This window comes from Rhipicephalus microplus, chromosome 1 (assembly GCF_043290135.1).
Source record: "Rhipicephalus microplus isolate Deutch F79 chromosome 1, USDA_Rmic, whole genome shotgun sequence".
NCBI classification, from domain to species: domain Eukaryota; kingdom Metazoa; phylum Arthropoda; class Arachnida; order Ixodida; family Ixodidae; genus Rhipicephalus; species Rhipicephalus microplus.
In genome coordinates this window covers 51,045,219-51,071,468 of record NC_134700.1, presented here as the reverse complement: position 1 = coordinate 51,071,468, position 26,250 = coordinate 51,045,219, and the positions used below count along the sequence as shown (strand labels likewise).

Here is a 26,250-nt window from a genome sequence, read left to right as displayed (position 1 = left end):
AGCAGTGTTTACGCATACGTGACTCATAAAAATGGTGTCCCAATTAGTGTTGGTTGAAGTGGTGTACAATGTCAACATATCATCAAGATAGCAACTAAATTGTTCTGTGACACTGTTAGTTCACATATGATATGCAGTCGTCACCCGCTGAACGATGGTGCACTGAGCTAAATGGGACGCTGGGCTAATTGGTGAAGATTCATTGTAGCTCACAGCGGGAAACACATGAACATGGACTTACACGGCACATCAATGACTTTCAACTTGTCAAGAGGCATTCTATGTAGACTTGCCCTCAGATGATAGACTGGAGCAGCGAGAATTAAGACGCAGGAACACTACAAAAGAATGGTCTTGTTCTTGTACACCTACTGCATATGGCGCATACCCACAATGGCTATGGCTTGGTAAAGAACTGAGTAACTTTAAAATATAGTCTTACTATAATAGAGATTATACAATAAAAAATTACTGGTTACATATAATTGCGATGTTTAACCTAATGCCTATATTGATTTCTAAAAAACGAAAAAATAATAAATGTCTCCTAAATTTGAGTACAACTCTTAGTTTTTACGAATATACTGTTGTAGACTCGTTAAGACAATATTACTGAGAACTCAGTTAACCGATTACTTTCACTAATTTATTTAATGATTCTGACCGCCGCGCATACCTTTGCACTGGAGAACCCAGAAATAGAGGCTCCAAAAACATTATGATAGGTAACGATAAATCCATTCTAATACCACGTGAACTATTTCTAAATAGGTTTTTGTAATTTAATAAACTACCTGCAGGTCAAAATATAATGATCTGTTTTTTCCAGTTAAGCAGACAACGCGCACAGTGGCGAAACTGCCTGAGCAGACCTATGTTTGTAGAAATTCAGATTCGGTACCCGGCAGCACAGGCTTGTGATAGCTAAGTCTAGTTTATGAGTTTGGCAAAAGGCTTTCTTCCAGTGATGTAATAAATGTCGATATACGGTGTAGTGTGTCAGTGCTGCGGTTTCAAAGACTTCAGTAATCGCAAGCCTGAGAAATCTAGCAGCAGTCACTTAGGCATATTATTAAAAGTTCTGTACAATTGGTCCACTTACTGACAACTTGGCTAAGAGTAGGCGATTTCTTTGAGGAACAGCCCTTTACGCCCACGTACTGAAACTAATAGAGCTTTTTTCAAATGCGCAGGTACTAGTGCATGAAACGCGTTTATTACTTGGGATTGGTTTTATCACCAACCTTTAAACCTCTTCTTTAAAAGCCATATCCTCATGGTCCATTGCTGTCAAGTACAGTTATCTTCCCCGGAGTAGCACCTGTGGGTAGCAGATCCCAGACAGATCGTGGTAACGCTTTGAACCTTCCACGTGCGGAATCTCGGGCAGCCAGCAGCGCTTGTTGAAAGATGGTTCTAGTGGCTCAACAATATATATCGCAGGAGACTTTTCTTTACCATACAGCAAGGGCCCTGGAACTGAGGAATGATTTTTGATGGCAATCCAGGGCTTGTGGCAGACACACAATCTCACACTAGTGAGCCAGAATCATAGGATACGGGCGTTACGTTGAGATCGCAGCTGTGTTTCTGACGTTGCTGGTCCACAGACGTCAATATGAGAGAGAGCTTTCAGCATTCCTCTGCGCGGGCAAAAGCTTCAGACATAGGCGTAGATTTTGTGGCATAAGCACTACACGGAAGAGTACAAAGAAGGGAAAATCCCGTGGTGGCTTACGTGGCAGTATTATAGGTATATGTGACACCGGAAAGCAGCCGGTCCAATTTGCTAAGGTCAGATGCAACATGAATGACCAACATCTCACCAAAAGTGCGTTCGAAGCATTTGTCTAGGGTGTCATATATTTGTGCGGTGTTATATACGGCATTTTCGAAGAGACCTTCTATGACGTCACATAAAAACACTCAGCCTCGCTCACTGAAAAATTTTCTTGGGGCCCCGTGGTGCAGTAGGATGTAGCTCAGTATGAGCAAAGCAACATCGCATGCTCTAGCGCTCGGTAAAGATGAAGCATCTGCATAACGTGTTAGATGGGCGATATCCACGATCATCCATCGTTTGACGTTGGAAGTCATCAAAAAGGGCTATAAAGATCGCTGCGCACACAATAAAATGCATTTGTTAGGTGAGGGAGAGGTTGCACCGTGCAGAGGAACAGTGAAGAAGTCTAGTGGATAAAACGGCAAACGTACGAGCACAACGCCAAACACCTGCAAAGTCATTTAAAGGTCTTAGGTCCTGTGATGTCAGCGACAGCTTGTAGTTTCGGCGGATATGGAAGTAGCTCTGGCAAAGGTTCTTTTTTTCGTTAACCATCAGAAAGTTGTTCGCCAAGAGCATTTAGAAGGCATCATCATTAAGCCGTTCATAATGCTCTTCATCTCATCCTCTTCGGTCTTGTTAGTGTTTTTGCGCCGGCAGAGGTCAACTACATCTTCATCGTAGCTTATGAACTTTTCACTTTTTGTTGAGCAAGGGTATAAAGCTATTGCTTTTTGCGAAGTTTGCAGACAGCAGGGCGTTCAAATACATTTTCAATTCTAGTCTTGACTGTAGCCCACGTGATAAACCCCAATTTATGATTGTTGAACTAAGTATTGGGGTCTCTCCACCTTACTTTTTTTTCGTTTCTCCTGAGAGGTAGAAGCTGACGTAGTTTAGCCTGCTTTATTCTACCTATTGGCCACATATCTTTGGCGTAAAATGATGACCAATTGTCGAAGTCTTGATCTTCAGCCCGACTGAGTGTGGGAGAAGCCTACCTGAATAGCTGACCAAAGCGATGCTTGAGCAGGGTTGCACGGCCAAGCGTTTTCAGGCACGACAGGCACATGAGGAAACGCCCTGTTTCAGAGTTCCAGGTCTGGAAGTACCTAAGAAGCTTCACAAAATGTCCACATGCATTGTAGGTAGACTAGTCGTCAGATGCTGCAGTCGAGCAAAGAGAAGTAACACGCAGGACGAGCGCGCAACCATCATCAGGATTTGGTGACATGTACACGCAGTGCCATATCTCGTGAGCCAGAGTGGCGGTCTGCTATAACTGAATGATAAATAGGCGAAAACAATCATATCTGAAGAGAAAAAAGCAAGTTATCGGAAAAATCACAGCATATCCACGCAGTGAGTGATCAAGAGTGCGGCGAAGCGTCCATCTGTTTGTGCGTCCATGCGTCCATTCATTCGTGCATACATTTTTCCGTGCATACGTCTGTGCATACATCCGTGCGGCCGTATGTAGGTGGGTCTGTCTGTTTGTCTGTCTGTCGATTAGCACGAGCATCCACGGCGTTCCGCGCCCACTCCAATTTGTTCATGCCAACCGAGCGATCCGACACGTACGGCGACGATCCAGGAGACTGAGAGAGGCACTCGTTTCCCGCGCACGCAGGCATAGCCCGCACAGCAGCCGATTGGAGAGTAGCGATAGAGCGCCATCCATAGTATTCTCACTCAATGCAGTTTGTGTGTACTTTTATGAGACAGTGCTATCCATTATACTGTTCAGGGGATACTTCTGGTTACGCCTGATGCGAGACAAGGTTAGACCGAAAGGAGCTTCGCTCCTAAAAAGACTTCTCGTTTTATGCATGATAGACTGGAACAGTCTCGCAGAGTTACAGTGCAGCGATGAAGTCACCTGGCTTCCTACAGCTTTTTATATAACAATAGGATCATGTGTGTTTCTATGGGTAGTGTTCATTTGTCTTGGTAAGCCCGGTGCTCTGCAGTGTGGCAATGCAATTTTAGCAAATTGTACCACTCAGTCTCTGCTGCATAAAAGCCGGAGTCGTTCTGATAACTACCTTTTTTAAACCGATTAAAATTCACAACGTCTTCCCAAGGGCAAACTTGATGAGATGCGAAGCGGCACGTTGAAAAAGGATGCCGTCATGGGTTGAACCGTGCTAACACGGGTGTCGCGGTGAGCACTAGAAGATTCGTTTGAAACAATGGCTGGCTTAGGTCTAGTTTCTTCAGAGTGGACACGGGTGCTGTAAAGAAGCCAGCGCGCGTTTTGCCTTGACTACAAAGGCCTGGCGATCGGTGAAGGTTTCTCCAGATATTCAACGTCAGATTTCACAAAGACCAGGGGCCGGATTCACAAAACTAACTTACGAAAACATTTTTGCGCAAGAGAAATTTTGTTGCGTAAGTCGATTCACGAAACGAAAAAAACGTCGTAAGAGGCCATCGTTGTCACATCGGCCGCTGCAAATAAAGCGCGCTGTGACTGCCCGGGAAAATGTCAGCGATGGTGATGCAGTTGCTACATTTGCTTACGTCACCGAAAAGTGCTCGTAAGTGGATTCACGAAACGAAATTGTGCGTAAAAACAGCATGGCTGAGAGAAAATCCTAAGAGTGGTCCGGACTACTCTTAGGAACAATGTGGCTACTTAGAACCTGCTGCCGCGGCGGTATAATTTGGTGCCCTGGCTGGTTTTGAGTTAATTCACGCCCATTAAGGGCTGCCTGGTGACTGCTGGTGGGTTTTTATTTCTTTCGGCGCTTTGAGCTTCGCGTGTTGTTTCCCTTGTACGCAGTGGATGGTGTTGACAACCACCATCGTCCAATAAGTTCGAAGTCGCAGTAATTGAAGAATTCTAATGGACGTCAATGGCATAAAACTACGCATGTAAGGATTTGTGGTTGAATGAAAACCAATGTGATACGTGAATGGTCGGTGCATTCGAACGCGGCAATGCATAGGATCAACCTTATTTGTTATGTTGTTGTGTTGCGCCCCATCTCATCCAATTAAAAGTGCGACTCGAGATCTTTGCCTCATTGGTGGAAAAAACCACAAAAGAGGTTAATGGGAGCACATTCTTTGCACGCTATTGGAAATAAAAATGAGAGGAAGTTTTAAGTGAGTGGTTCATAAAGTTTGTGCTCTAGTGTACTTTCATTGGCTCTAACTGTCCAATGGTTGCGATCTCTGAAATACAGCTGTCGATACACTTTGAGACGATCTGGAACAAAGCGTACTTTGTAAACCAAAGCGTAATAGGGGTGCGCGTGATTACGCATGGAACTACAAACAAATCATGCATCTTCACCTTCACTGTTCCGACACTGATATGGACCGTGATAATATGGCAAGCAATCGGAATGAAATGACCCTAGTAACTTTGTATGACACCGAAAATATGCAAACCCTCACGATTCTGGAGCAAACCTTGGCTGAATTCATCGCTGCGTCAATTACCAGCCATTTAACTTGGCGCACGAACATCATTCGAAGGTAGAGCGAGCCACTGACATGTATTTTGTGCGACGCAGCGACCACTTGACCTGAGAATAATAGCGTTGCGAAGGCGAATCCCCTGTCGCATGCTCTGATCGAAGCAGACGACAAACGCGAGCAGACGACGGCTTGGCCGACAGGCACAGCTTGTGATTGGTTGTGAAGATATACCCTCTACTTCAGCTCACTCCGTGACGTTGCCAAAACACTTCTTTCATCTGGCACGCCTGTCCTGCTCGTCATATCACCCCCCTCGCACATGAGAGAAAATTTTTTCACGCCGTGAAAATAGTGCAAGTACTTTCTAAGAGCTCTCTTATGTGCTGCGCAGTTGTCGAAAACAACATGGCGTCGTAAACATCATATCGGTCGGTGCAACTTTCAGCAAACGCTTTTCGCACGAGTTACTTCAGCTTTTGACCGGATGTGTTGTGATTACAGCAGCTCTTTCGGTGCGTGTAAGCAGTGCGGAAAGCTGTGGCAGTGCAATGGTGTACGGTGAAGCGCAGCGAAGCCTGCGCGTCGGTGTGGTTATCAAGCGGGGTCGGCGTCGATGTATCGACGGCAACTAGCACTCGAGAAGCCTGCAATGTGTGTTTGTGTGCCGGTAACAGTTCGTTCGCTTGACTTTCCAGTCTCTCAGTTGGGTGCTGTGCGACATTTCGGATTAACAGCGTTTTGACACGTTACTTGAGTGACCCCAAGTACGTACGGAGACGTATGAACTACGCGCTCATTTCTTGCTTCGCCACTAGTTAGCCCGTACGCTTCTATTTACTTGAGAGCAATGTACTGTTCGGGAGTGAAACGATGTTCGTTGTGAACAGTGGTGCTGTGTTGACGTTCCAAGACTTGTGAACAAGCTGTGCTCGTGTGACCGAAAATTGAAAGACAGCGTTGATTACTGTTTTGCCCTGCGAAGTTGTGGTGGGGCAGCTTGGCGCTTTTGTTTGTTAAGTCGTCACTTGTCCTTTTTGTGATAACCATAGTCCTAGCGCTGTGATGTGATCAACCAAAACTGCGAGATGCTACACTCTGTTGTGGATCGTGTTACTTTGAAAGCGCGCCAAGACTGTTCTTCGGTAACAACTTGAGAGTTCTATGTGGCAGCGAGAGCCCGTGAACGTCAAGCTTCCCTCCGGCCCCCAGATCTAGTGCGGTGATGTGATCAACCAAAGCTGCGAGATGCTACATTCTGTTGTGGATCGTGTTACTTTGGAAGCGCGCCTAGACTGTTCCTCGGTAACAGCTTGAGAGTTCTATGTGGCAGCGAGAGCCCGTGAACGTCAAGCTTCTCTCCGGCCCCCAGAAAAGGCAAATATTTCACCGGTGCCTTGCTTTGGATGAAGTTGTAGGCCAATATCATCTAACTACAGGTTTTCGAGTTCGTCTGGCCATCGTTTTGCACGGCACTAGAGCCTTGACAACAGCCGGTCATAGCCAGTTCTTACACTTTATCAATGGACGTGCACGCCTGGCCAGCCCTTCATTGCTGTCATTGGCAGCTTCAAGTCTGCAGATGCCCTTTGCCTGTTGGCCGTACTTGGTTCCTCATGACACCGATGGCTACTAAATGCTGCCATCGGTGAGTTCACCTTGCAGAACTAAATTTCCCCGGTATTATAATTCACGCAGTTGTATAACGTGTGCAAGTTTTAAGCCCATCAGATGTAATGTTTCTCCATGGTAAGTTAAAGCATGAAAAATTTGCTACTTCTGTTATATACATACATATATTATGGAGCAAATACATAAAAAGTTTTTTGTGATTTGATACAAGTGAGCTCTTGTTTGATTGTGAGATTGGGCCTGTCGATTGACCACGTTTGATAGTTGGAAAGTTAATGTGAATTTATTTTTCAGCAGCCAGGTTGCACTTAAAAAATTTATGTTATTATGGAAAATTAGTTCTATAGACGATTACCACTGTGGTAGTACTATACTTCAGTAGGACTTATATATTGCGGTACGTAAATTTTACACGAGGCTTCAGTTTATTTCAAAGTGAATATAGCAGATTTTGGTCAATTTACCGAAGTGATAGCTTCCTCAAATAAGTATTAGAAGTGAGTGCTTTTAATGATTGTTTTTAAATATCTCGTTTTTGGCTCTTCACAGATCGCAGAGATTGGTTTGTTAAGGTCCTGTGATGCATCGGTTGCACATTCTGGCACATCAATCCTCATCATTACTTGAAGCACCTGTACTAAAATAGGAAGGACACGTTCTCCCTAACTGTGCAAGCCTATGTCACGGCTGGGACTGTTATCATTCAGCGAATGTGGCGTGGAAGCATGCATAGCAGCCTCATCTGGAAGGACTGCGATCTGCTTGGGAGCTTCGAGGGCACAAAACTGCCTAACGGCTGGCTAAAAGGTTAGTTTTTCTTTAATACCTACGATTACGTGAACACCACTTACTGTGCACAAATTGAAAACCCAAGCATGGTTGCTTTCAGTGGATACCTGAAATATTCTTACACATATATCTTATTCAACACTTATAGAACTATATTGCAAGATAATTGAGAATGTTGAAAGCTGAAAGCCTGCAGCTTATGGATAAAACTCCAATAATCTGAGACTCAAAAGCTTGTGCTTTGAAACGAGCACAAATACTTTGATTCCTTATTGAGCTCTCGAGCTTGTGACTCCCTCTGTGGATCAAGTGCTCTGGAAGGAAATAGCAAGTGGGTGAAAATTGCCTGGCTGTTCACAACTTGCAAAAGAAAGACCTATTGAAGAAGCCTCAGATGACATAGGGCCAGTAACTGCATCTTTTACCTAATGTAGCTTTTTCTCTCTCAGTGCTGTTGCTTGTGTTTCAGCCGAACATGTTCACCACGATTGCATAGTGATATATATTTTTCTACAAATTGTACCTGACCTAAGTATGCATTGTTGATCTCTAAAGGTGACGTTCAGTGTGTTTCAAAGCCACGGCTTCTCATTTCTCTGTCTGTGGCTAGCCTATTTCAGCAGCAGAGCGATGCAGCTAGCACACATGCAATCCAAGTCATGGAGCACTCCTTTGGTGTTCTGTGCAGGACGCAGCATATCCATCCGGCAAGACACTGGTATCAACAATAATGGTGAGTGTTTGTGACACCTGTAGGAGCCCGTTGTGTTTGTTGCGTATGATTATTTCCCCTGATGAAGTGCAATTTTGAAAAGTTTTCTTCATTTAGAATAATAGATGTCAGCAACAAGCAAACTGATAATCCACAAGTTCTTTGTGTCTTCTAGACTGCCCATTTGCTCCTATATGCGGTATGGTGAGCTGGCTATGTTAGACAGCCTTAAAGTTATGAACATTGGCTGTTGTGTTGTAATGCAGTCTAACTTGTGTTTCTTAGTGAACTTATTTGTGGTCTACTTCTCGCACCTAGTGTAAAGTCGAAATAGAAGAAACTCTATGGGCTTTTTATGCATGTCAGAAGTTTCATGCCTTCATCTATAACATTGTAGTTTTGCTCTTGTATCATATTAATTATATTTTCAGTCTTCACTGTTTGTGTGTGTGTGTGTGTTGAGGCTTGTCATTGGCTTCTCAAAATACAATATCTGTAAATATGAGCACATAATTGACAACTATACACTCTTGCATGTAGCATGGTTGTAACAATGATCTGTATTTTTCTAAGTTTTAGCAGTAACAAGGGGTTCGGTGCTCCACGGTCATGTACAGTGTATCAAGAACAGAGCACAGAAGACCAACAAGTATAAAGGGACTGCCAGTGACTGTTCTCCTGCTCAAATTTTCCAACAGCAGAAAGAGCACATTGTGATGTCAGGAGCAGCTGCTGGTTAACTTCTTAGCAGTGCATTATTCAGCAGTTCATTTGCTTGCATTCGAAATTATTTAAATTTTGCATGGAAGATACCAAACTATGACACTAATTTAAAGGCTGCTGTAGTGTTAGTGGGCAATTATTTTCGAGCTGAAGTTTTTAACATGTGTGTTAAGTGCCTGCGTGCCTCTACATTTACATGCCAGAAATCACAGCATCGATGGTCGCCAATGGTAACTGTGTTTGCATTCTTTGTAGTACAAGAAGTAAAGCCATGGATGCAGTAATCATGTACTTCGTCGATGTAATCCTTCAGTGTACACTCATTTGTATAGCACCAATGATGCCATGAGTGTACAAGCTCTGGGAAGTGAGTTTATGTGGATTATTTTATTTGGTAGGAAGAGGATCATCACTACTCCTAGTTTATCTTAACAGTAGATTTTAATGCTTGTGTATTATCCCACTGCCTGTCCGTCCTTCAACAGTGTACTTATCTACTGTGTAATTGTAACTTTTTAAATGTATACTTTGCTCGGATAGGTTTGTTCATAATGTAATGCAAGTGACTTATCATCTATGCAGCTCTACTCAGACTAGAAATAAAAGTATTTATTTTTATATGTAGCTATAGCATGCATTCACTTGTGTTTTTCTAGGTGCCTGTACAATTGTTTAGCCCTAAAAAAGTGCTGGTATACTCTCATATTGAATCTGGCATCTTAAAATAGCTTGTTAGTGGAAGTAAGAATGTGTTTACAACCAATATTACTATCCTCAGATGAACTGTGAAAACTCTGTGGAAATTTATTTACATTTTTTCAACTTTGTGAAGGCAAATGTTGTTATGTTCTTTTATTGTGGTCCCTGTTTCATTCAAATGACACATAATTACTTTGCAGTGGCATAGTATTAGTTGTTATTTTACACATATGTGCTGAGCAACATCGCAGTTGAGGCCAGCAGCAAGACATACATGCAGTGCCCTGGAGCATCACCTCACATAGTGTACAGTATTTGCCCACCAGTAAACTCAATATTTTTCAAGCAGAATAATAGACAGCTGTATGGGAACTGTGTTGCTGTGCAAACTTTGAAGTCTTCTTGAGGAGTGTTTTTCATCATTTTTGGCCAAGTGAAGTAGCTACCCAAGGCCACAACTGGTGGGAATGTGGTGGTTTCCTCTCTCCAAAAGCACTCCTACCAGCTGCATCAATGTTAGCATGGGGTGAATTCACGAACTGGAAAAATAATTGGTCTTCGTTTTCTTGGCCGAAAGAGTCACTTCCACCATTGAGCCACCACGACGCGCCAGAATAGAAACTTTTAGCTAAATAAAGTTGATTCTACTTTTGAGAAGTGTTTTGGGGAAACGAAATGGCACCTATAGCTGTCAATATAAACACTGTTTGCACCAAGGAGCTTAGTAGATTAAAATTGTATTATTCATGTATTGTCTAGAATTTACTCGCGCTGTGCCAACTTTCAGCCCAAGTGTCCTAACATGCTTTGTTAGTGGGTTGTGAATGAGCCAAGCTATGTAAATAAACAGAGTGATATTGCAGACATGTACAAAATATTGATGCACAGCCCTTTTCTTTAGCATGACATTGTCAAGGGCTTTATTCTTGTGTTTTTTTATAAAAACTGCTTGTCACTGGGCAGCAGCGGAAAACTGCATCAAACTTTTGCGAGATGGTTCGAGAAACACCGTGTTCAGACATAACAGTGCCGGTGGATTTCTCTCGTAAGTTACTTTCTGTAGTATATTCAAAATGAGTGTATTAGAATTGTTGTTTTATAGCCATTCATTTTAATATTTACACCTGAGTGTATGTATGTATGTATGGGTGTACATATGTATATGTGTATGTGCATATATGTATGTATGTATGTATGTATGTATGTATGTATGTATGTATGTATGCATGTATGTATGTATCTTTTAAATGAGAATCCGTTTATCATTGGTGAGTAAGTTTAGTAATGATTTGGCTGATTTTGTTTCTAGTTATTTCTCTTTTGAGCCATTATACATTTCAATTTGTTTTGTACTGCATAAAAGTAAATGTAACCTTACACAGAATATGTGTGTTCGAAGAAGTTGTTTCATTTACCAACCTACAGTAATGGACAAGAAATTGAGTAAAATGGAACGAACCTGCGAAGATTAGTTTAGAGCATAGCTACTCTACATGGCATATCTCGTACACATTGCGTTGGTTGAATATGTCGATTTCAACCTTTCAATTTTAATCAGAATAAGCAAGCTATCACCCGTGGTTGTATATGTGTGTGATATTTATGCATACTGTGATACCGGTTCGCAATTACAATTAAGGTCACAAACCTAGTCAAGCTGAATACACGAATTTTGTCCATGCACCTTTCATCTGCACTAGAACTGTTGTTAATAAAAAATATACTTCAGTTTAGAAATTTATTCTAGTAACCAAAAGCAGGGTATCTCTTTATCACACAAATCAAATTGCCATTGTTCTGTTCCATTCTGGACAATAGGGGACCCTCTCAGCAGAACTCGATTAACTGCTATAGTTCATTTTAACCATTGACAGCGACATTGCACTGAAGCGGGCAGCATGACAAATAGCGGGAGAGAAGACACAAACTAATCACTCTGTTTGCGTCAGCTCTAACTGTCCGTGCTCTTTGGTCTTGCTGCATGTGATGATCCCCACCAAATTAGCACGAAAGCGTGTCCCTGCAAAGGCAGTCAACTTGGCTGCAAGCAGTTAGCTCACTGCTTGTGTAGATTTTCTTCAAAACACCGTGAAGACTGATTGCTGCTCGAATATCCAAACACGTGAAAAGTAATATACCAGGTATGATATTGGTATTTCAACACTGGACACTTTTGCGATAAGAGAGGGTGGAGGAGAAAATTACGAACCCTGAATTGTTTAATTTTTGAAGGAGCACAGTACGGCGCTTTTGGGTCAAAAGGGGAGTGAAAGAAGCAAGTGCGAAAGCCTACTTCTCAAAAAATTAGTACCCGCCACCACGCATAATGTCAGGCCGGGCAACCTATTGAAAAAAAAGTGCTCAGTGATTCTGCGAATCGAACCAAGTACCTCCTAGATTGTAGTTGAGCGCTGTAACTGCTCGTCCACTGCAGGAGTGCTTGCATTCGCCTTATTGCTGATATATCGTGATTCCTTCGAATGAAGCCAAATGCAAAAACGTCCGGTGAAACTTTGTCAAAAATAGTAAAAATAGTTAGAATGCGTTTGCCCAAGGTTACTAGAAGATAGAAACCGCCACGTGAGACTGTATAACCGTGCGCTATTTATTCTTGCACATTACTGTTATGACGTTGGGATAGCCGGCTCTAATGTAGGCTACCTTCTCATAGTTTGCCAAATATAAATAAGAAAATAAAAATATATATCGGCCTGTGACAACGCTAATCAACTATTATGAGTTCACTGTCACTAGTGTCACTTTCACTAGATCAATGCTCAGTTTGCTTCCATTATCGTTATTTAGGAAAGTTTTGACTCATTAACTCAACTCTCCTAATTAGCCATGATTCTCACATCTAAGGACAGTCACACTTCATGTCGCCTTCTGAGTGGCTGTCACTCCCATACAACGCGTACTCCACTTTTTTATGCTCTCCGAGCATCTGACGCTGCTTTGTGGAGACTTTCCCTGACGTCTGCTGGGCCAGAAAATTGCCTTTATTATCTATCAATTTCAAGCTTTCGCGAAGCCGAAACGAGAGTCTCTCTCTCTCTCTCTTTTCATCCTTTTCGCACGTGTGATAACGTCTCTCGACCTATAGACTCATATACACGTCCATTGCTTTGTTTGCGCACTCAAACAACGCTGGACGAAATATTTGCACCGTTCTTTGTGAAAAGCATTAGCACTGAGACACCTCCCGACGAGTCTCCTTCGTTTTACGTAGACATATACCTAAGCGTAAGCGTATGCACGTTCTCGCATTCCGGCTTTATAAAAATGCTGCGGTGCATGGAACCAGCGAAATTGCGCTCACAATTTCATTCGATTACTGCTGTTATCTATTTCCGCACAATTCGTCTGCAGGCACCAAAGTCGCTCATGTGTCTTGTAATAAGTATATTGTAACAAAGGCTACCTTTGACTATAGATACAAAACACCCTTACGTTCACCACTATACCATGCTAGATTTCACCGAATTGGTTAAGTAGCAGTGCAGCTTCAATGAAATGTAAGGTAACTGGTCGCGTTAAATAGGGGAAGACATTCGAGGCACATTTTCAAACATTACATGCATTGATTTATGTGTGGTTTCATTTATGTGGTGCACCTGGAGTGTTGTTTACTTGTACTTGGCGAGATAGTGCATGGATTGCTCGATGACTTAAGGCCATCGAGCAATTTCGTTTTTAGCTACAGTCGTTGATTTGTACAGCCCGCCAAAACGCCCATTACAACGTACGCGGCATCCCGTAAGCGCTGTAGCAGACGCTCGCGGAACTGAAACTTAGATGCAGCAAATCATTGGCTATCATCGTATACTCTCGATGCTAGACGCTTTGCGTGCTACCTTGATATTATCGGCACACACTTCTTTCTTTCCTTGTCGTTTCTTCGGCTATCGTGTGTCCTCCTTGCCCTCTTAAGTGCCGAATAAGTTAAATTCATACCCGCGCTATAGTAATTCCTCCAGATAAGAGAATTTTTGGCTAAGAAAATGCGTGGCCAAAGAGAAAGCTTTGTGAATTCGGCCCCAGATCCATAAACGTTTCCGTTATCTTGATGGGTAGTTCCCGTTCCACCGACACGCACTTCAGTGGGTGCACGTCACGCATGTTATTGAAAAGCCACCCCGCTCCTCCTTGCGAAAACGGTAACTCCTCCCACCGCAGAAAGGTCCGATTCGGCGTGCCCTATGGCGTCGAAACTTCAGATTTTCGGGGCGGCCGCCTTTCGTTTTTCTACGAGACACAGCACGTCGACCTCGGCTAGGACGACGTCTCCTTCGACGTTCTAGACGTGAGCTTCGAGCAAGCGGACTTTTAGCAGCACGAGCGTAAAATTAGAGTCGGTGTGGACGTTTTATTGTACGTAGCGGAGGTAACGTGAGGTCAAACAGACAGACCCACCTACATGCGGCCGCACGGATGTATGCACAGACGCATGCACGGACAGATGTATGTACGAATGGATGTACGCACGAACCACGAACGGCGGACGTGGTAGTTATTGAGTCACTTGAGCTCATCGACCATGTTTTAGTTGATGTTTGCGGGCGCTGCGGTTAACACCGCAGGCGAATAAGAAATTGGTCAGCCCAACAGAGAGGGGAGCGAGATGTCGAATACCAACTGTGGCGGGACCTACTTAGCATTACTACAACAACTGCGGTGAGGGAAGTGCGTTGCAGTGCGTTCGTAAAGACGCATGAAGAGACAGCAATACACAGGCTAGTGAAAAAGCTGATATAATAATTTTTCAACAACAACAACCCCCCCAACAACCCCCCCCATCCTACACATGCTCACGTCTCATGTCACATGCTCGCGTTTCATGCCAACTCTCGCCCCCCCCCCCCCTTCCCTGTCTCGTCGCAAGGTCAACAAAGGCAGCGTCCGTTAGTAAAATAGGGGACCCTTGAGCTTCACCTTTAGGAGTTGAACGTGATAGTGAAATCTGGCTCCAGTGCGGCCTTCAATCGCTAAGTGCATGCGTTATATGTTTTGTTACACACACACACTCACACAGACATGCTCGTACACACGCACACGCACACACAGACAAAACGCGCGCAAGCGCAAGCGCGACGTATCTATAATAATGCAGTGACTGGGCAGTGTGGCCACTTCTCTCTGCTAAAAAGGTGCTCTGCTGTAGTCGAGACAGGTTTTTTTACAATGCCTCACAGCTGGCACACACACACACACAAGCACACACACACACACACACACACAATCGCGCGCGCGCGAGCGCGGCCCCGCTGCGGTGGTCTAGTGGCAAAGATACTCGGCTGCTGACCTGCCGGTTGCGGGATCGAATCCCGGTGGCGGCGGCTGCATTTCCGATCGAGGCGGAAATGTTGTAGGCCTGTGTGCTCAGATTTGGGTGCACGTTAGAGAACCCCAGGTGGCCGAAATTTCCGGAGCCCTCCACTACGGCGTCTATCATAATCATGTGGTGGTTTTGGGACGTTAAACCCTACAAAGCAATCAACACACATCACACACACACACACGCGCGCGCGCGCGCGAATGGTACATATTTCAATCTAAATCAAGAGACGCATGGCCTCCAAGATACACGCCGCACGCTCGCCATCACATGGCCATAAGAAGTCTCACAATACCTCACAGATGGCAGCAAAATAGGTAGCGTTAGTTGTTAGCTTGATCAACGCCTCTGGAAAGGCATGGCATGTTTTCCGCTTGATGGACATATTTGTCCATTTTTATGGCTGTTTCAAAGTTCCTGTTTGTATTAAGCGGCGATGACTGCACTATTCAGGTTTTTTTTGACGTAGTTTGTTGGCCTCCCTATTGCGCCTACAAATTGCCGAATGGGCTCGTTTTCGTCATGACACTTGTCTAACAAAATGCCTTAATGAGACTTTTAACTACATGACATATATGTAGTGTTTTTTTCCCGAAGCAGCTGCATGTAACATCGTGGCTTTCATGTAGGACACCTGCTTGTCGTGCGAGTGGCCCGGGTTCAATTTCGAAAGGAACCAAAAACTTTATTCTTTATTTCATTTGCTTTTTTCTCGTGTTTTTTCTCACGAACACTTGTTTGCTCACATTCAACGGTGCCGACGCCGACGGCAGAATTTGCACGACAAGAGCTCTCTAAGGCTATCACGTTAAAAACTGACTGCTCGCGGTGCACGACTAATCACTGCCTTTTCTGTATATATATGCACTAGGTGTACTAATGTGGACACTGTATAATTCAACCGTATTGTCAAATTTTGTAATGGCGTCATTTCAGGCCAATCAGAGAGGTCGTAGCCGTCAACTCGGTCAATCAGCATCGATCATTGGAGGATTGTAACAACATGGTGGATTTTGACGATTTCAAGAATAACAACCCTAGATCGCGCGCTCGCAACTCAGTCAAGGGCGTCCTTATTTGGCATTCGCTTGACTTAGCGCTTTGCTTTACTCGAGAGGAGCGATGGAAGGAACAGTACCTTCAACCAGCAGTACGACACAACCCAAGATCAGTGTCTCATCACTTGTTGAAGGCAACGCTTCTCCTCCACTCAGTAAATAGGAACGATAAAACTAAAATAACTGTTAGGCGTTCCCAAACCATACCCCACTACGCAACAATCACGTGCAACCCCCCTTCCACTCTGCGATGTGTTTACTCGAGCTCCCCTTGTTAGAATATGCGGGTGTTTTTTTTCTTGCCCATTTTTGACTCAGTTATAGAAAGCTGCTGTTCCTGCTGCCGAGAGTTGGCGCCTCGTCCGAATGTCTCCGATTCCTAAAAAGAAATAGCTTGTTAGCTGGGTGTTCCTGATGCTCTTGGCGCAACCCATAACGTGAGATTCAGCATAAAACTAACGGTACCTCATCTTTGAAATCCATTTGTTGTACCAGACGAATAGGTTTAGGTAGCGTTGTTTTAACAAATGATCGATTGGCAAACATAGAATAAAAGTAGAATGAAGAAAGAAAGTGAAAAAATAAACCCAACAAGCTATAATATGGTTAAATATAAAATTATATCCTGCCTAATCCTATCATTCTATTCGTTTTGTATTCTTTCGAAAATCACACACACCCTCGGAAACGTTGCTGTGGCTAAATTTCTTTTCAGGTGCTCCAAAAAAAGGAACCACCGTAATAGTTAAATTTAAAGGCAACCTACCGAGAGGTTTTTTTAACAGTCTTTTTTTTATTGGTAAATAACCTGCCCGTTAAGACGAAATAAGGCAGAGATTCAGTTTCGGTGCAGTGGTAGCATAAGAATTGAAGCGGTATGAGCCTTGAGACAGGAGAAGAAGCACGAGAGCCGGGGCAGAAAAGAAGAGAAGGGTGAAGTTAAAGATAAAGCAGATTAAGATAGACGGCAGTTCCCACACTGAAGCTATATAGCCGTTACGTTCTTTTAAGTGGGAACCCTACATTATTTTGGCGCAGCCGGTCATCGAAGCCAACAAGTGGGTGACGTTCTTCGTTGACGAGACCTCCGCAGATAAGATCATCTTTTCGAAGTACCAAGTTCAAGATGAAGCAGTGGTGGACCTACCTCGTGAGCTCTGCTCGGAAGAACTCGTTTACCTGGTTGTGGGAAAAGCAGCCAAGGAATCTATTGAACTACGACGGAAAGGTGCTGTACAAGTGAACTTGCATGTGGCTACCTTTTACAACCTAGTTCTTGCATCAGCGCGTTGAAGAGACTTGGGATGACGGTCTTCGACGTAAGAGGTGAGCCTCGTTTTGAAAGCTCTTCAGCTGCAACTTGAACAGATTGTGCAACAGAACCAAATAATGAAATCCATTATAAGCTCTCTCAATGCTGACAAACCAGTTCTTATATTTGTAGAGCCTGATGCCTTCGATGGTATTTCTTCAAGTCCAGAAAGTTGGCTTCAGTTCTACGAATATACCGCTGTAAAAAACAGGTGGCTCTCTGATGAGGATAAAATCACTAACATGCGTGTTCATTTGAGAGGTGTTGCGCTCAAGGGGTATGAAATATCCATTCAGGAAGACAGTGGCGACTCTTGGAGTCCATGGAAGAAGAAACGTTTGACCGCATTCGGAAGCAATCCAGTACATAGATGTAGTCCAGCTATTAGTTTCAAGTCAAATCAAAGCTCCTCTGTCGAGTACTTGTTCGAAAAACGCCGTGTTTTAAAGCTAGCTGAGCTTTTGCTTTCATCAACGGCCGTAGTAGCCCTAATAATGCATGGATTACACACTGAAGTCTTGAAGCAGGTGCAAATATGGTCACCATAAACTCTAGATGACCTCCTGGAGTGTCTTCAGAACATAACTTCGATTTCGAAAACAAGCATAACCACTAAATAAAGCAGATGTTTCAGTCCGAGTAAAGCAGACCAATCAAGCCGCGATCAGCCTGAACTGAGCCACCTTGCAAGTAGCACAGATAAGTGGACCTGGCGCACTCCAAGAGATCGAGTTAATAATATCGACACTGAAGCTCTGGAGGATTCAAAAGAAAAAAACTAAACAATGAGGGTGATCAGTCCCTCCCGATGACTTCCAATCCCTACTGAAACGTTCCGTATGAAATCTTACGGAAAATATATGGACTCCGTAACATTTCCTTATGCTACATACGGAAAAAATATGGAGTTTTATGGAAATATAAGGAAGTTGTATGGCACTTACGGAAAGCTTCTTATGGAGTATAAGGAAGGATAAGGAAATGGTATGGCGCATACGGAAAACTTTTTATGGAGTATACGGAAAGATAAGGAAAATGTATGGCATATATGGAAGGCTTTTTATGGAGTATATGGAAGGATAAGGAAAGATAAGGAAACTTATGGAGCATACGGAGAGTTCATGATATAAGATATGGAAGGATAAGGAAAGTGTATGGAGTGTACAGAAGCTTGCATAAGGAAAATGCAGAATGTGAGGTCTTACGGAAATATACAGATTTTGTAAGGTGCTTACGAAAATGTGCAATAGTGTATGAAAGGCATGTGGATTGTTGCAAAAATGTGGAAACTCTACAGTTGTTGTCACATTTTCAGCAGGAAATCCAAGCTCTATAAAGTTATAAAAGAATGCACAGTGACATATATAGTACAAAAGAGTAACGCAGGCTAGTCTGTGTTGTCAGTCACCGCTGTTCGCCCTTTTCCAGAATGAATACAACTTCTACAGATGACCAGGTGCTAAAGTCTGTCACACGGAAAATGTGTCATTCACAAGGAATGACAATAACTGTAATTTTACTTGCATGCTGTCACACGAAAACAAATCAAGCAAAAAAGCATAACTTCAAGGGCTCGTTTTTTGGTAGAAACAATAATAATGAGAACTAAATTCAATGTGAATGAACTTGTCAATATTAGTGAAATTGTTCTCATTAACATTGGCAAAGAGAAATGTCATTTTAAAATATCGACCATGAGCTCAGCTCTCCTGAGCACCGACAAAAGAAATGAAAATCTATGAAAACTAATTGCATGTATCCTAAAAATAATTTTTTATTGATAGTATGTGCTCCTACAATATAAATACAGCTATACACAACTTGCCACAGCTTCCCGACAGAAACGAGGTAGGGGCAGAGGGAGTGGTCAGAAAAATAATTAAGTATGAGAGCACAACTGATATGTACAAACACATAATGGTGCTTATCATTGATGCATGGATGGTCGTGTGTAGAGCTGGGTCGTTTTGAGATTTTCAAAAGCATTGTTTCAGACCACCATGCTGATTACGCTTCAATTGTAGTGCTACATAAGACACAACTTATGGGCCAGCTTTAATGAATAAGAAGATTATAGGTTAAACAAATGCTTTAAAATATATCATATTATGGCTGCATGGACGCATACAAGCTATGTAAAGCGCAATAAAGTGAGGACGCATGAGCTCTTTTGATGCTTCAGTTCTACATAGATGCTTCAACTGTGCTGCAAAGAAATTTAACCAATGTCTGTGTGTGCAACATTGTCCATTTTAAACAATCTATATGTATATATAAAATTCCTACTGCGAGTTAAGCTACGTAGCACTCCATAACTCTTCATTTTATTAAGGGCAATTTTTCAAACAATCAACATTATTCATTTTCCGTCTCATGACTTCGTGCCCGCAATTCTTGGTTTGGCTCGATCACAATTGTGCAGCCCTTATTTTGGAGGAATCAAAAAACATCAACCAAAATTTTGGAACTGCTTCTCGGTGATATTGCCTTCCCTCAACTGCCAGATGAGTCATATAGCAAGTCTCGCGCATACCTAAGGCCTACCCTTGAAGAAACTGGCCCGGCTGTGAAATGCTCAGTTTTTTCTCAAATAAATTTTTTGGTTTGAGTTTTCTCACTTCTCGAGTCCCTTCACAATCAAGCAGACCCAATGTTCCCCTTAGTCCTTAATTTTGTTATATTATGAAATAAATAAAAATTAATAATGAAAATAAAAATACTAATAACTGTTGCGCAAAAAACACAGTTCCACATACGTACTTGAACGCAATATTGCTTTTATTTTGTTTTAGAACCTAAGGCATTAGAAAAGATAGCAGTACAATAAAAACGTTGAAAAAAAACAAAAAAAATTAAACTTGGCGAAACTCGAACCTGCGCCACTTAGTTGTGCTCGCGTACGTGAACTGAGTGCGTTAGCTTGCTAAGCTATTCGCGCTGAAGGAAGGACGTGGGTTTAAGTTATGTATATAAATTTGCTTTTTACACGCTATGTGTTGGCATATTTATGTACGATATGCGATCGTATCTATTGTTGTGTGCATATGCTTTCGGATTGCATATACGTCACATGCTTTTCGCATGTCTTTCAACTATAGATTGCTGCCCCGCCGCGGATGAAAACAAGTATTTTTACACCCACACACAAGCTTGAGCAGTTGAAGGTTGTTTCCCGGGGCTCTCTTGCGATTGAGTCGGCCACCACAGGGAATTAGAGTGATACGCCATTAATCCCTGCATCTAGCTGTATTCCACTTGGTAGCTCTATCGCTTGATGACGAATCGAGCGCGGGGCGCGACGCTATTGCGCACGACCATGCCTCGCGTAGCGGCGACATCAGCTGAGTGCGCCGGCCGGCTTGCTTCGATTTGCTTCAGAGCAAAGAAATGTCATACCTTGAAAGATTGCGTACTGCACTATGTCAAAATGTTACTGCTTTGTAGCCATCCTATGATTCATTGAGAATTGATAACTCTGATATCACTACTGTAGAGCTTTGCGTCGGCGACACGCACCGAACGTGAAACCGCACTACGTCTGTCGTAGAAGCAGTAGGAAGCTGTCGTCTGCTAGAACAAAAACAAAACAAAGACCTGGAAAATATTTATAAGTTGTAACTTGTTTTTTGAATAACCGTTTATCACTTTTAAAGTTATTTTGCCAGATAACATACATTTTTTTTCAGTTTATAGCAGCGACAGATGTTTTTTTTCCTCACACAGATATCCAAGTCAAATCCATTCACAGCTAAAGCCACATGTTGTTTGTCTTCTTTGTTTTCGTGGGCATGCCGTTTCGGTGCGTCTATGTGTTCGCGCTGCTACACACGAGAGCACGAAATGTTAAATTTACGCAAGGAAGCGCCGTTCCTCGTTCGTGTGATGTGCTAAGATTGCGCCCTATTCCCGCGGTTGTTCGAGTGCGGATCAAGTGCGAGTCGTCCAAGGAATCGGCGGGTTGGGCGGGCGCTCGAAGGACTCCGAGGGGACGGCTGACGCCTGTGGTCGCTTCCCTCAGGACAGTGTGAAAGAAACTAAAGGTAAGGGGGACACTTTTTTATGTAGACCAAGTATGCCACTCAGTGCAAGTGTGTGTTGCTGCACTCGAACGAGGCGTCGTGAAACGGCAACCTTACGCGCCTTTGCGAGTGCGGTTGCCGATTCACTTTGACAATGCTATCGCCAGCGGAGCCATGGCGCATCAACGCGGCCTTACTGGAGCTAATTCGAGACAACTGCGGCAACATGCATGTGTATGGTGATCGATTTTTTTCATATGTGCAATGTAGTGAGGAAGACGCACATGGCGCTTGCTACGTTGTTGATTAAACGAAGCCTGCAGTGCCATTTGATGCAAAGCAGCATTTTGTTTACGTTCGCGGGCGATACAATTTGTAACTTGGCTCGATTCACCTAGCCAACCGCCTAAGTGGGTTGATTAGCATACGTTCACGGTAGAGCGTTATTATGCCCCTAAACAGTGGCGTGTGCTTGTTAAAAGGTATAATGTGTGTGCCTAGTGTAGAGAGAGAGAGGTGTTCGTCAATCTGCATGTGTACCTGCAAGACGCCTTTGCTTGTAACTAATAATGTATCGGCCAGCACCTACATTGTACGCCTGACTTTGAAGAAAACTTGCATGCACAATGTGAGATTTTGTAATCTGCCAGAGTTGATTTTTATAAAATAATACACTGCCAGCATGTTCAAAATATGTTTCGCTGCTGTGTGGCAGGGGTGCGGTTATCACGCTGTTGTGTAGTTGCTGATGCAAGCACTTATAGTTTTGATGCGTTAATATTTCTCATCTAACTCATCAGGTGTTTGGCTGTTTCAGCACAAACAAGGCAAAGAGAGAAGGAAGATGGGTAATGACAGGACCAGTGCCAACTTTTGTTTGCAGGAGAATACCCATGTTGGTGTATTTATTGTGACAGCCTTTCTGTGTTGCTTTTTTGCCCAATTTATGCAACAACACAGTTGTCAGCAATATGAGAGAGAACACTGAAATTTGCTTTTAAAGATCATGGAGACTAAATGCCTAGTAACTCACAGCACAAACTAACAACAAAAGACATCAGTATGATCATTGTGGATGAGTACAGTCTTGCATCTAAAAAATATATTGTGCAAAATGTTGCCTAAGAAACCTCTCTATGTTTGCAAATAGTGTGACGGCACTTCGAGCACCGTGCCAGCCATTCCCTCCCTCTGTGCAAGGGCTGGTTGGCAAGGAAGTTGTTTGTGACGTTCCTCATAGACCACTGAGATATATGCGATTCTAAACCTGTAGCCTAATATATACGTAATCTTTTGTGCAGTTACATCGCTGCATCTGACACCTACAACTTATTTGCATATTTACATTGCTCCCTTAGGACCTAACAAACTTGTTTGCATTGTCACTTCATGAATATCGAGCGGTAAAGGTACTGAGTATATGTGAAACAAGAATCTCTGCTTATTACATGAAGACATATGAGGCCTTCGATAAAACGAGTTATACCTTTATTGAGCTTGCGTACTCGTCGGGGCGATTCATACATGCAGCTTCAGCCAATGGTATCTTCCAGCCCGGTGACCTTGCAATCTTTTTCTGCCCACAGCGCAAACACCGAGTTGTACCCACTCGCAGATGGTCGCGTCAAGTGCATATTTACCTTGACTAAAATGTCAAATCAAGTTTTTTCATCGACCGGTCCCTGCCATGAGTGCTAACGTCTTCGCAAACAAGACACATTGTTATTGACACTGCACACACCACACACAGTATTCTCAGTTGAACCGATATTCTCAATACCTTTCAATGCACACTACATGCCGCAATCAACAGTGCATATTTTTGAAGACTATGCCGCTGTTGCTCGCACAGGCCACCACGTGTGTTCACTTCAAGATAAACAGACAGCGTGGAAAATAGTTTACCACACAGTTTACCACACAGCTGGATGTTTGCTGACACATACTACAGCTAATGTCGACATTGTAACGTGAAGTGTAAGCTTTGAAAAATTAAAACTTGCCCCAAACACCGCACGACTGTACCGGGCTGAGCCACCAGCGGGAGTGTTTTTCCAGCCACACCTTTTACATGTGCCAGTGACATCATGCTGTGACGTACCTCGGTAGGGGCCTATCGCTGCATACTTTATGTGAATGAGGGTCCTGTTAGTGAAAGCAGGCATTGTTGATTTCGTAACTTGTTCATGCCCAACTGGACCTTCATTTGCACAAGTTGTCTGACTGATATTCAGGTGAACTTTTGCCCCGCAGGGGCGCCTCTGCAAGCAGGCGTTTGGTATGTAGCGACACCACGGACCCGAGCTAACGGGGGAGTTTTGACCCCCTCCCACGCCTAGCCGTGCGTGGCTTTGCCGTGTCCGGGGAAAAGGGGATCCTGGGGGTTGAGCCGACGCTGGGTGCTTGGACCTTTAAGGCCCCCCGGCAGAGGCAACACACCCCTTTGGCCCCGGCTTCACGTAGACGGCACCCCTGGGCTGACCCACCCAGGGGAAATCGGCAGTCGCCTTTTCCTATCTCTCTCTCCCTACATCTTCGTCTTTTGTTCTCACTTTACATCTTTCCTGTCTTCTCCTCACTTCATTTTACTTTCAATTTTTCCTGGCGGCAAGGGTTAACCTGGTGTAAATATCCAAACTTGGATAGATATATTAGGTTATGGCAGTGGCGTACTACTGGCGTTGCGCAGACATGTTTACATGTTCTGCCACGTCCCCTTGTTGGGCTCCGTGGTGGGTGGTAGGCGCCATTACTGAAGGAACTGCACTTTTCTATGGGATCGCGAAACCCCTTATCCATTGATCGCCCCTTCAAAAGGTGGCGCACCGAAGCAAATGCAATGCCAATTTCAGAAAAACAAGACCATTTCCCTAAGTACCACGTTATTCATTGCGAAAGCTCGGACAAAAAAGCTCGCAACATCTCCCCATTTCTCGTGTCCAGGTGCCTAACCGAGACTATCGGAACTGGCTATAAGGCTACAAAGATGGCAAGCGGAGACTTGCTAGTGGAAGTTAAAGACAAGACACAGTTTCAGAAACTAAAAAAATTAGTAGCATTTGGGGACAAGCCCGTAACCGTCTCTGCGCACCGAACGATAAACACTGTCAAAGGCGTTGTGTCAGACGTTGACCTAAAAGACCTAACGAATGATGAGCTTCTGGCTGGCTGGAAGGACGAAAACGTCGTTCACGTACAGCGTATCGTAGTGAGAAGAGAAAACAAAGAAATTCCTACCAAGCACATAATTGTGACCTTTGGGTGCTCCACACTACCGCAAGAATTAGTCACCGGCTATCTAAAACTGTCTGTGAGACCCTACATTCGGAATCCGCGGCGCTGCTTCAAGTGCCAAAGATTCGGACATGCTTCTCAGAGTTGCCGTGGGCAGCTTACCTGTGCACGGTGTGGTATCACAGGCCACTCTGCAGATGATGACTGCAAGGCCGAACCCCACTGTACGAACTGCGATGTAGAACACGCGGCGTATTCTAGATCCTGCACAGCATGGAAAAAAGAAAAAGAAATTATTACCATTAAAGTCACCCACAACATCAGTTTCCGCGAAGCAAGGCATCGGGTCTCCCCTTTCTATGCAACAAAATCATTTGCTGAAGTGGTGCAACAGGGGGCAGCACCACGACAGCATCAGGTGGCCGCCCAAGCTACGCACAGCGTGCTGGAGCGACCGCCGCTTGCCCCTTCTGCGGGAGCAGCCAAGGCTGCTCCGACCTTACTCAACAAGGCCCCACCACGGGCGTCGACATGCATTGGCACGAGCCAAGGCAACGGGCAGACTGCGGGAACCCCGTCGACGTCCGGTGTAGAGGGTTTGAAGGCTTCGTATCTTGAGCCGAAGCCCACAACGCCCAGGGATCGCTCGGCAGAGCGACGGTCCAACGCTTCTAATGAAGCTATGGACACAACGGCCAGTCAAACGACGCGTGCAGCGCCGAAGGAGCGACGAGTTTCTCTCGACCGCTCCAAAAAAGACAAAAGACAAATTACAGGGCCTCCAAAAAGCCCTGTAAAATAAGTTTCCTTTTCCATAACCTGAAAGGTTATGGTACCATTCTGTTTTGACTTTAGTATCACACGAATGTCACCAAGGTTTTATTACCAACAAATCAATTCTTACTCCATTTTTCTGCTCAAGTTCACTGCCCAAAATGGCTTTTCTCCTCCATTGGAATTGTAGAGGACTCATTCACAACATAGGTGACATAAAAGATTTGCTAAGTAGTCTCTCTCCAATGGCTATGTGCTTACAGGAGACCAATCTGGGAGAAAAACACACCAACGTCCTCAGAGGTTTTACCGTAGTACGTCGCGATCGCATCCACGCTAGCCGGTTGTCCGGTGGCGTGGCTATTGTCGTCAAAAGTGGAATTGCAGTGAGAGAGATCACCATCAACAGTCACATCGAGGCCGTAGCCGTCACCATTTTAGCTCACAAAACTATTACCATATGTTCCATTTATATCCCCCCACACACGCATTTTTAAATTAAAGATATAGAGCATATTTTGGACCAACTGCCTGAACCGTTTATTATCGCAGGGAATTTTAACGCGCACGGAATGCTTTGGGGAAGCAGTACAACTGACACCAGAGGACAAACCCTCGAAGATTTTATTCTGAACAATGACGTATGTCTTTTAAATACTGGTAGCGTCACCTACTGCTCCCCAAGCACAGGAGCCACTAGCTGCTTAGATCTAGCGCTGTGCTCACCTTCGCTCTTTTGCGAACTAAAGTGGAG

The 26,250-nt window shown here is 43.9% G+C and overlaps 1 protein-coding gene across 5 annotated transcripts in view; it reads left to right on the top strand.

Moving 5' to 3' along the window:
- Nucleotides 1-26,250, top strand: part of LOC142766515 (uncharacterized) — a 204,486-nt gene that overhangs the window by 164,944 nt on the left and 13,292 nt on the right. Inside the window, exons 1-4 of one of the 5 annotated variants that reach the window (XR_012884591.1) lie at nucleotides 4,919-6,857; nucleotides 7,391-7,648; nucleotides 8,319-8,363; nucleotides 17,196-21,509. The exons of 1 other annotated variant lie outside the window; for it this stretch is intronic. Coding sequence is in view for 2 of the 4 variants with exons in the window: in XM_075868003.1 (XP_075724118.1) it covers nucleotides 7,552-7,648; nucleotides 8,241-8,363; nucleotides 8,916-9,082 (387 nt within the window). In the remaining 2 variants the exon portion in view is untranslated. Of the gene's footprint in view, nucleotides 1-4,918; nucleotides 6,858-7,390; nucleotides 7,649-8,240; nucleotides 8,364-8,915; nucleotides 11,149-17,195; nucleotides 21,510-26,250 lie in introns of those variants that run through there. 3 more of the 5 variants (XR_012884590.1, XM_075868008.1, XM_075868003.1) reach the window with 3 other exon arrangements.